Source organism: Bos mutus, chromosome 11 (genome assembly GCF_027580195.1).
Source record: "Bos mutus isolate GX-2022 chromosome 11, NWIPB_WYAK_1.1, whole genome shotgun sequence".
NCBI lineage: Eukaryota > Metazoa > Chordata > Mammalia > Artiodactyla > Bovidae > Bos > Bos mutus.
The window spans coordinates 104757001-104769021 of NC_091627.1; the positions used below are offsets into that span (position 1 = coordinate 104757001).

General features: G+C 47.9%; 1 protein-coding gene across 1 annotated transcript in view; it reads left to right on the forward strand.

The window, feature by feature from the left end:
* Positions 1-10404: 10404 nt before the first annotated feature.
* LOC102287974 (two pore channel protein 2) overlaps positions 10405-12021 on the forward strand; it is a 56507-nt gene continuing 54890 nt past the window's right edge. The window contains exon 1 of the mRNA XM_070380057.1: positions 10405-11007. Within this exon, the coding sequence (XP_070236158.1) occupies positions 10933-11007 (75 nt within the window). The 5' untranslated portion in view covers positions 10405-10932. The remainder of the gene's footprint in view (positions 11008-12021) is intronic.

A 12021-nucleotide genomic window follows, 5' to 3' on the forward strand; every position in this document is an offset into this window, starting at 1 on the left:
TAGATTTAAAAAAATTTTTTTGCCAGGATTTTCTAGTTATTCTCAGTGGGAAGTCTGCCTGAAACAAACTATGGCCAGAAGCAAAGTGACATATTAAAATTTGACATATTAAAATCAAATTACGATACCAATCCCTCTCTCAGAGGGATTCATTGGAATTCAAATACTACCATCTATCATCCATTCAAAAACTATGTGAACAAGCCCTTTGGTAACAGTGTCTTCCCAGATTTTATCTTATTCCAATATGTATTTTTATGCTTATACATAATTTGTTCCTATGTCCCCCATAAATGGGGCTTCCCTGGTGATTCTGTAGCCCACCTGCCAATGCAGAAGACACGTGTTCAATCCCTGGATTGAGAAGATCCCCTGGAGGAAATGGCAACCCACTCCAGTATTCTTGCCTGGAGAATCCCATGGACAGAGGAGCCTGGTGGACTACAGTCTATGGGGTCGAAAAGAGTCAGATACAGCTTAGGGATTGAACAGCAGCAGCAGGTGCTGCTACATGATAGGTGAATACATTTAATTTTCTGTAATAAATGTATTCTAACAAATATAATTTTCAAAAAATTTTCAGTATATTCTAACAAATATGTATTTCCAAATATAATTTCCAAACTCACTTCCAGAATGAGTTATATGTACTCATTCTGTAAATTATATTTGTTAGCATAGAACAAATAATATATATATTATATTGTATATATATGTATTATATTTTGCTCAGTCACCCACCAGACTCCTCTGTCCCTGGCATTTTTCAGGCAAGAATACTGGAGTGGGTTGGTATTCTCTTCTCCAGGGGATCTTCCTGACCCAGGGATTGAACTCACGTCTACTGCATCGGCAGGCGGATTCTTTACCACTGCGCCACCTTGGAAGCTTAGCATACGCCTACTTGCTTGCCATCAGCCTAGATCAGTTTAACGCAATCTCAGACCTCCTGTTACTTTATCCATCAACATTTTGGTATAAGGACTCTGAAAAATAATCTAAACACCATTGTCACATCTAAAAATTTAATAATGCCTTTATATTACTAAATATATAGTCAGTTCAAATTTCTTTTTCAATGTATTTGTTAAAGAAATCAGGTGATTTATGGAAATATCCTGATATTAATACAGAAATATTAATAAAATCAGAATTTTATTAGTCACATCCCTTTGCTGTCATTAAACACATTCCTTAGTTCTTTATGCAGGCATAATGTGTTTTATTGTATTTTGCTTTATTTTGCTTTGCAGAAATTGCATTTTTTACAAGTTGAAGGTTTGTGGCAACCCTGCATTGACAGATGATGGTTGGTATTTTTTTTAGCAATATCACATTTTAAAATGAAGGTATGTACATTTTTTAAAGAAATAGTGCTATTGCACACTTAATAGACTACAGTATAAACATAACTGAGAAACCAAAAAATCATGTGACTTGCTTTGTTGCAATATTCACTTTATTGAGGGGTCTGGAACCAAACCTGCAGTATCGAACTATGCCTGTAGTCCTCAAAACTGATCGTTTGATCTAGAGTTTTGATCATATTAGGTTCCAGTTTGGGGCAAGAGTATGCCATAGGCAGGGGTATGTTCTCCTATAAGGATACAAAAGACATCTCTTCTCTCTCTCTCTTTACATTAGAAGTCATGGATAATCATTGCCTGAATTCATTGACTCATCATGGATTGCAAATGGTCATATTTTAATTCCACAGTTCTTCATTATTCAGCTGGAACACTTCAATAAAGAGAAACTTCCCATCAGCCACTCTTAAAAAAAAATTATTTTTGGTTGTGTGGGTCTTTGTTGCCGCATGTGGGCTCTCTCTAGTTGTGGCGCAAGGGCTTCTCATTGCGGTGGCTTCTCTTGTGGAGCAGGGCTTCTAGGCACTCGAACTTCAGCAGCTGTGGCACACAGGCTTAGCTGTTCCACAGCATGTGGGATCTTCCTGGGCCAGGGATTGAACCTGCATCCCCTGCATCGGCAGGCAGATTCTTAACCACTGGACCACCAGGGAAGTCCCTGTCATTCACTCTTAATTACTCTGAGTATCATTTAATGGAGAAAGGTGAGACAGGTGCTCGCATCTTCCCCTCTGTTTACCAGTTTTCCAAATAACGATTTAGTTTCCTAGCATTCTGTAGCTATCTTTTAAAAGGATCATTAGAAACGCAGAGATTTTAACACACATAATATGTTTCTATCTATTGCATTGTATTCCTCACTAGTGTTCAGATCATTCCATTGTCGGCCAGTGGAAACTCTTGAGTCATCTGTGCTCACTGCCACGCGTCACAGCCAGGAGGCCACTGTCCAGGACTCCAGCAGATCAGATGACTGGAAGGAAGCTCTGTGTTGCAGAGCACTCTATTCCATGGACTCTGTCCTATGCACTCTGCCCTTGGCTGGTTTTCATTTGTATCCTTCCTTGTAATAAACCTCAGCTATGAGCATAACAGCTTTCAATGAGTTCTGTGAGTCTTTACAGCAAATTATTGGTGGCCTTGGGAACGCCCCAAATTTGTGATTGATGTCGGAAGTGATGGCAGTCTTCTGGGGACTGCTTCCTAGACTTGGCAATTTGGCTCACTTCTCATACCAAGAAACTAAGGCGAGAACTCCTTTTTTTTTAATATAAAGAAGTTGTTCTTTGTTGCTTTTCTTTTTTACAATTTATTTATTCATTGTGGCCATGCGGCATGTGGGATCATAGTTCCCTGGCCAGAGATTAAACCCACGCCCCACCCGCAGTGGAAGCTCAGAGTCTTAACTGCTGGACCACCAGGGAAGCCCTTAGAGAACTGCTTTTTTCAAAAGCAGAGACTTCACAAAAGAAGAAATGACTCCAACAAAATAGAACTATAAACAGCTTTTATGTGAAATCATCCACAGTGATGCTTCATTTCATCCTTTGCTTTAATAACTCAGTTTTGTTTATAAAATTTTCAACTTGGAATAGATCAGCACTTTAGGCTGAGAACTATTTTTGGACTCTCATGTGGCTTCAAAGAATACCTAGGTAGTTCAGATTGGAGTTCTGGCCCTGAGCCTTCAGCCAGGGGCAGGGGAGGGGGAAACAAGCCATCACCCCCAGTGAGAACACAGGCAAGATGCCAAACGTAGCTGTGGGTTCCCACGGGGCACGGGGGAGGGGGCCAGGGAGCCCTGAGAAAACTGTGTCCTCTGGGAACCGAAAGCACAGAATAACCTCCTACATCCTCTTTTCTGTGGTTAATTGGAAGGTCTTCATGGAAGCCATTCCACACTACTTCCAGAAATTTCCATTCAACACACACTTACTTAAAACCTTTTATTTTCCAGATACTGTATCAGATGCTTTGAGAACTGTCTGTGGACAAGATCAAGATTTCTACCCTTGTGGACAGTACATCACAGCATAGATAATAAACAATAAACGTGAGATGAGAAATTGTAGGGTTGAAGGTGATAAGGGCAATGCAAGAAAGTAAGAGACGAGGAGAGGGGTCAGAAGGATGGGAGTGGGCAGGAGAATCAAGTGGGACAGTCAGGGCCCCCGAGGAGGTGGGGGCTGAGCAAACACTGGAGGGGCAGGGAGCTGGCCAGCTGGGTGCGGGGGAACCAGCCATCTGGGCTGAAGGCGTGGCTGGAGCAAAGACCCTGAGGAGTGTTGGAGAAACGGAATGGAAGCCAGCGAGGCTGGAGCAGAGCGTGTGAGAAGGGGGTGGTGGATGGAGTCAAAGACAGCAGGATGGCAGTTGGGTTGTGCTGCCAGAGAAATACGTTTGAGAAGGGTTTTTGTTGTTGTTGTTCTTTTACAATGTATTTATTCACTTTGGCTGCATAGCATGTGGAACATTAGTTCCCAGGACCAGGGATCGAACACACAGCCCCTGCATTGGAAGTGCAAAGTCTCAGCCACTGGACCAGCAGGGGAGTCCTGTTTGAGGTTTGCCCCTTACCGTCCCTCGTGGCTCAGTCAGTAAAGAATCCGCCTGCCAATGCAGGAGACGTGGGCTGGATCCCTGATCGGGGAGATCCCCTGGAGAAGAAAATGGCAACCCACTCCAGTATTCTTGCCTGGAAGTCCCAAGGACAGAGAAGCCTGGTGGGCTACAGTCCCTGGGGTCGCAAAGAGTTGGATACGACTTAGCAGCTAAACCACCACCACCTGTCTACCACCCATGACCGCCTGTCAACCATGTGTCCTAACTGGCTGCCTTGCAGTGTTCAAAATACTTCTACAAATCTCATGGGATTCTAGGGGATAATTGGCAGATGCTTTGGTTAGGCAGAATTAGGCAGACTTCTTTGGTAAAATATGAACTTTTTTCATTTTCTCAACTGAAAGTCCCCAGGAGCTCTTTCTGGACAGAGCAGAGTGAGTGGAGTGGAAATTCCACAATGCCCGTAGCTCTGGGTTTGTAATCCTGGTGCTACACTTCCAAGCTGTGTGACCTAGGACAGCTTGATTCTCCTCTCTGAGCTTCTTTTTTCTTAATTCTAAAGTGGGGTGCCGGCATGCTTGGTCGCTTGGTTGTGTCCAACTCTCTGTGATCCCATGGACTGCAGCCCGCCAGGCTCCTCTTTCCATGGGATTCTCCAGGTAAAAATACAGGAGTGGGTTGGTATTCTCTTCTCCACGCGGTCTTCCTGACCGAGGGATCGAACTCACGTCTTGGGCATTGGCAGGCGAATTCTTTACCACTGAGCCACCAGGGAAGTGTAACCAACATCTGTATGGGCCTAATTATGTCCTCCACCACTCCAAATTCATGTACTGAAGAGCTAACCCCCCAGCACCTCAAAATGTGAAGTTTATTTTTTTGCCGCATTATCTTTTGTGGCATATGAACTTCTCTCTAGTTGAGGCACACAGGCTTAGTTGCCCTACAGCATATGAGATCTTAGTTCTCTAACCTGGGGTGGAACTCACATCTGCTGCATTTGGAGGCAGATTCTTAACCACTAAACCACCAGGGAAGTTTCAGAGTTAGGGTTGTTTTTGTTTTTTACAAAGGTAATTAAGTTAAAATGAAATCATTTTGGGCGGATATTTGCCAAGCTTCTCATACAGTGTCTGAAAAATAAAAGGTTTTCAGTAAGTATTTGTTGAATGGAAATTTCTGGAAGTGGGGTGGGGTGGTTTCCATCAACAGCTTGCAAGTAATCATTGTTCTTATAAGAGAGGGAAATTTGGGCATGGACGGGCAGAGCGGGAACCCATGTCAAGACACAAGGAGGAGAAGATGGCCATCTACAAGCCAAAGGGAGAAGCCTCAGAAGAGACCAACCTGCCAACACCTTGAACTTGAAGTTCTAGCCTCTAGGACAGTGGGAAAACAAATTTCTATTGTTGAAGTCCCCCACCTCCCCAGTCTGCGGCACTTCTATGGTCACTCTGGTAAACCAATTCAGTACTCCAAAAGGCTGTAACACGGTGAATGCTTTGTTTCAGCTGGCCTCTAAAAGCAGTGCTTTCTAAACTGAATTCCTTCTTACCCTGCAAATGTATATTCTCCCTACTAGCAGAGATGCTGCCAGGAACAGGCATTTTCAGACATAATCATCAATGTTAATCTTTTCCATTACAGAAAATATTCTTTCATTAAACATCCAAAATTGCCACTTAAGTTCCATCCCTCATCCTTGTGAATTTTATGATGTGCAAACACGTGATAGTAATAGAGTGAAAATGAAACCTTACTGAAAAGTGTAAAATGAGAGGAAAAAAAGTTCTTCTCACTTCATGTTTCTATTTTCCCTGTTGTTTCAGTTTTGTGCTCAAAGGCAAACCGATTACAGTTTCCTGATGTATCCTTTCAGGAAAATACTTTATGCATTTATCAGAAAATAGAGGTATATGCATCCTTTTAAAATTGTATACAAAAGAGATCAAACTCCTTGCAGGATACTACCACCCTTAACTATCTTGCTTCCACTGCCTCCCCCCCGAACCCCCGCCACATCAGCCATAGAGGTCTACCACATTTTGTCTCCTGGGTCCTATGATATAGCTCACATAATTCTCAGGGCCTGGGCTTCCCTGGTGGCCCAGTTGGTAAAGAATCTGCCTGCAGTTCAGGAGAAAGACCCACGTTCGACCTCTGGGTCAGGAAGATCCCCTGGAGAAGGGAATAGCAACCCGCTCCAGTATTCTTGCCTGGAGAATCCCATGGACAGAGGAGCCTGGCGGGATACAGTCCATGGGTCACAAAGAGTTGGACACGACTGAGCAACTAACACACACACACCATTCTAAGGGCAAAGCTTATGTTAGGGGAGGCACACTGATGGAAACTGCCCACCCTGGCCAGGCACCATAGTAACCATTGCATGCGTTTTATGACAGGAGGTCCTGGTAAGGAACACGGGACTAATAAGCCACCATCAACCGGAAGAGTTCAGGAAGGTTCAAAAGAGGACACCACATGTCAGACCACCTCCCAGAATCCTCTCTGGCATCCATCTTGGCTGAACAAGGTGTGCACCACCAGGAAGGACTCTGAGTCAGATAACTGGCTAAAGACAACCCGGAAACTAATCCCATCACCATAAAACCCGAGACTGCGAGCCACGCGGCAGAGCAGTCCTCCTGGGTTCCCTTTCCCTACTGCCCTCCACCCAGGTGCCCTTTCCCAATAAAATCTCTTGCTTTGTCAGCACATGCGTCTCCTCGGACAATGCATTTCCGAGTGTTAGACAAGAGCCCAGTTTCGGGCCCTGGAAGGGGTCCCCCTTCCTACAACAGTTAGACAGTTGTAAGGAGGGAGGTACCAAAAAGCAGTCTCTCCACAAGGTCCTCAGAGACCTGGATGCCTGTATATATCTCTCTGCTCTACCATCCACAGCATCATCCTTACCCAAGGCTGGCTGGAAGACGGTTGTCAGTGGCCATTAGGAAAATGTGTTTCTTGAGTTTTAAAAATTTACACTTATAGAAAGGGAGGGAAGAGAGAGAAAAAGTCTTTGCTCTCAAGCCAATAGCTTTTTTAAAAGTATTTTCAGGCTGTGTGTGGGGTTCTTCATTGCTGAGAGTGGGCTTTCTCTAGGTGTGGCGAGCAGAGGCTTCTCTCCAGTTTTGGTGCTTCTCTTGCGGTGGAGCATGGGATCTCAGGTGGGCAGGCTCCTGAAGCTGTGACTCCTGAGCTCCGGAGCACAGGCTCAGCAGTTGTGGCACATGGGCTTAGCTGCTCGGCAGCATGTGAGATTTTCCCAGACCAGGGATCAAACCAGTGTCCCCTGCATTGAGAGGCGGGTTCTTAACCACCAGGGAAGCCCAGCCCATGCCTTTTTTTTTTTTTTTATTTTTAAACTTTACATAATTGTATTAGTTTTGCCAAATATCGAAATGAATCCGCCACAGGTATACATGTGTTCCCCATCCTGAAACCTCCTCCCTCCTCCCTCCCCATACCATCCCTCTGGGTCGTCCCAGTGCACTAGCCCCAAGCATCCAGTATCGTGCATCGAACCTGGACTGGCAACTTGTTTCTTACATGATATTTTACATGTTTCAATGTCATTCTCCCAAATCTTCCCACCCTCTCCCTCTCCCACAGAGTCCATAAGACTGTTCTTTACATCGGTGTCTCTTTTGCTATCTCGTACACCGGGTTATTGTTACCATCTTTCTAAATTCTATATATATGCGTTAGTATACTGTATTTATGTTTTTCCTTCTGGCTTACTTCACTCTGTATAATAGGCTCCAGTTTCATCCACCTCATTAGAACTGATTCAAATGTATTCTTTTTAATGGCTGAGTAATACTCCATTGTGTATATGTACCACAGCTTTCTTATCCATTCATCTGCTGATGGACATCTAGGTTGCTTCCATGTCCTGGCTATTATAAACAGTGCTGCGATGAACATTGGGGTACACGTGTCTCTTTCCCTTCTGGTTTCCTCAGTGTGTATGCCCAGCAGTGGGATTGCTGGATCATGGGTTGAGCTACCTTAAGTTACATTCTTCCCTTGGTAACTGTTGGCAGGAAACACCTTGTACAGATTAGCCTGTATAGATTCTCTTAGTGAGAATCCTCATTAAGGATTCTCCTCTAGTGAGGGTAGAAGTCTGGCCTGATTCTGGGTTCCTGGGTAGGAAGGATGTAGATAGAAGATCAACAGCATCTTCAGGGTAGAATATAACCTCATGTACACAGAACCGCATACATGTATGTTTGTGTGCACACGTAGAGAGACGCGGAGAAGGCTGCTCGCCGAAATGCACTAACCATGGTTATCTTTGATGAGTTGTTTTTACTTTAAAAGGGCTTCCCTGGTGGCTCAGATGGTAAAGCGTCTGCCCGCAAAGCAGGAGACCCGGGTTCGATTGCTGGGTCGGGAAGATCCCCTGGAGAAGGAAATGGCAACCCACTCCAGTATTCTTGCCTGGAAAATCCCATGGACAGAAGAGCCTGGTAGGTTACGGTCCACGGGGTCACAAAGAGTCGGACACGACTGAGAGAGCTCACTTTCACTCTTCTGCTTTACAATTCGAGCATTTACACTGTACTGATGAAAAGCCATTTTAAAAGACCCCACCATAAAACAACCATTCCATACGTCATGATTTTGGATAGAAATAGAATCACTGTCTTTTCTCAAGAGCATGTAGAGAGTTTTAGGGTAATCCACACAATAAACAGTGAAAAGAACTCATTATTGCAGACACCCTGTAAACAAGAACCACCGGCCACAAGCTGCTATGAATTCTGTTTTTGCATTTCACTTACCTGCCACGTGCCTGCTCTGTGCCAGGCACTGGAGATTCAGACATCACGGTTCCCAGTCCCTCCTCCACCAGGTGCTGGTGGCCCGGTGGTGTGTGACAACGTATACAAATAGAAGAACTGAGGTACCACATGGCTGTTTTCATGAAGAGCATGGGACCACAGAGAGGAAGTGATCCACTGCTGGGAGAAGTTGAGGAAGGGCCTCCCAGAGGGTGTAAAGCTTGAATTGAGGGGGGGAAAACCAGAAGAGGTGGATGGTGGCAAATGCAGTGCCCAGCATGCCTACTAAGGATCTGGGGCCACCTGCCCTTCTCACTGCAGGCCAGCCTCACCGCAAGAATTTGACTCTGGCATTGAAAAGCAGTCTAGGGTCCTATATTCATTTTCTCTTGTATGTAACCAAGTGCCACAAACTCAGGGGCTTAAATGAACATCGATGTATTAGCGCAGTCTGTGGTCAGAAGTCCAGGAAGGCATGGCTGGATTCTACGCTCTGAGTCTCAAGCCACTGAAACAAAGTTGGTGTGTTCTTTCCTGGAGATTCTGGGGAGAATTCCCATTCAGGCTCATTTAAATTGATGGCAGATTCGGTTCCTTGTAGCTCCCTTTCATCTTCAGGACAGCAGCATTCCCATCAGGCACACCGAGTCCTTCCAGGACCACCATCTCTCACCTCTCGTTCTGCGTTCCTCCTCTGTTTCTAAGGGCTCCTGTGATTGCACTGAGTGACTTTAGATAATCCAGGACAATCTGTGTTTTAAGATCAACTGATTAGTAACAGTACTGTGAAGTCTTTTTAGAGCATTTGTCCTCAAACTTTTTGGCACCAGGGACCAATTTCATGGAAGACAACTTTTCCACAGATGGGGTGGTGGGATGGTGTGGGGACACATTTATTGCGACTTCATTTCTATTATTATTACATCAACTCCATTTCAGATCATCAGGCATGAGATCTGGAAGGTTGGGGACTCCTGCTTTAGAGGAGTAAAGTGACAGATTCGCAGTCCTAGGCATTAGGATCTGGAATCTTGGGGTGGGTGGGTGATAATTCTGCCCACCACAGTACCCTACCTGGACCTTGGCATCCATCAGTACCAAGCACAGAGTAGTCCTGATGAGCCCAAAGGAACACTGTGCCTCTTGCTAGGTGACCAGGGTCAGTCCCTGCCCTGCCAGGCTTCTTCCTCCTTTGAGAAGTATTAGTGAATTTCTTGGGCTTTCCTGGTGGCTCAGTGGTAAAGAATCCACCTGCCAACGCAGGAGAGAGGGATTTGATCACTGGTCCGGGAAGAGTCCCCTGGAGAAGGAAATGGCAACCCACTCCAGTATTCTTGGAGAACCCCATAGACAGAGGAGCCTGGCAGGCTACAGTCTATGGGGTCACAAAGAGTCAGACAGGACTGAGCAACTAACACTTTCACTTTTCAGTGAAGTTCATTGGTGCAGGAGCCCAGCACTGCCTGCCCTACAAGCAAAACAAAAAAAAACCCATGTAAACATTTATTATTATTATTTTAAAATTCATCCCAACATTAAAAAAAATCAGGAATAGTCTCATGAAAATCTGCTTTCTTTCCAAATTCAGAGGCTCTGGTAACCCCAAGTTCCTGGCCAGGCTGACACTGGGGTGCACCAGGGAAGGGAGGAAGGTTAGCACACCCCTTCTCAGAGGTATCTGCCCCAGGAGGCCCTTCTCTGGGTCCACACCCAGCTCTCCAGGGGGTTCCAGTCGGAAGGAAACATAATTTACCGGGCAGCTGCCAGTGGCAGCAACTGAATACAGTAACTCCTTTAATTCTCGCAACAACCCTGGGAGGAAGGTCTTGTTCCTATTTTATTGATACAGAAAGCTAAGCGCAGTCACACGCCCAGGGCGCACGGCTGGGACCCTTCTCCAGCTTAGCCTCTAACCCCGCACTGCCCCTCGGATCCGCTGAGCCCCTAGCGTCCCGCCCCCACCGCCCCCGCCCCGGACGAGACTGCGTCCCCGCCCCCGGCTCCAGCACTACTCCGGGGGCAGGGCGGGAAGGGGCCAGAGCCGGGGACCCGCCGCGCCCGCCGCCAATCCTCCACACGTGGGGCTCCGCCGCAGTCACGCGAAGGGCCGTGCGGAGCGCGCCAAGCCCGTGCCTCCAGCAGCCCGAGGGCTGAGTCCGCTGCCCGGGGCCCCGTTCTGCCCCATCCCCGCCCCGCGCGTCGCCGCCGCGATGCCCGGGAACAGCCGAGCCGCGGGGACCCATCACTCGCGCCCGTCGTCCTCCGAGGAGCCGCCCGACCTGGAGGTAAGGGTGCCCCGAGGGCTGGTGGCTGCGCGCGGACGGCAGCGCCCCCAGCCCCGCGTCCGCGGTCCTCGGGACTCCTGGGTGGAGAGCGACCCCGAGCCCAGCCAGTACCAGCCGCTGGGAACGAGGGCCCCGGGATGGAGATGCGGCTGCAGAGCCCCTCCGCCCCCGGGCTTATTCGGTCCTCTGGGTCCTCTGGGTGCTCGGGTGCGGGAGGCGCACCGCCGCTGGAGCGCAGAGGCGCCGTGCCCCTGGCCTCAGCCCCGCGCGTTCGGGTCGTTACTGGAGTTGTCAAGCCCGTACCCGGAGGCCGGGGCCAAGCTGGGATCGGCGCTCCGGCTGCGTGTTGGGGATCCTGTCTCCGTGTGGCGCGCCCCCGGGTCTGGGTGGCCCGTGCCCGCAGCACGGAGCTCCATGGCGGCAGGAAGCCAAGCGAGGGTCCCGCCGCAAGGGGAAAGCCTGGGAGGCTGGAGGATGTGAGGCGGGGAGCGCTGCTGTCGCCCTGGCTCTTCGGATCCCTGCGGCCGGGAAGACGCGCTGCGCAGTCGCTCAGCTCTGCTTTCACCCAGACCGCCTGAGCTTGGGAAGACTGGGAACTGGAAAGAGTTCTTCTCGGGCTGTTTCCTTTCCCTGAACAAGAACTCAGTGGAGAGGCAGGCAGGGCGCCAATGGAAAGAGCCTCGGCTCTGAGTCAGGAAATTTTAGATGTGAATGACAAGACGCTGGAAGTCTCTGGTTTCCCACTTTGTAAGGCTGGCGGTGATAAATCACACCCGTCTCGAGAAGACGGTGTCGGTGAGGCCCAGGGCGCCTTGCTTGGCACACGGAGGCGTGTCCTTTACTCCTGCAGGTGTGTGGGAGGTGATAGGCGTTTTAGTCCTTTGTCTCCTTGAGTGTATGGAGAAGTCTTCCCCTTCCTCCCGCTTCAGCTATGTGGCCCCTGCAGCCTGCTCAGGATGGTCCAAGGGGCAGGCTTCTGGGTGGGGTTAAATGCCCTGTTCCCCCAGTGCTCCC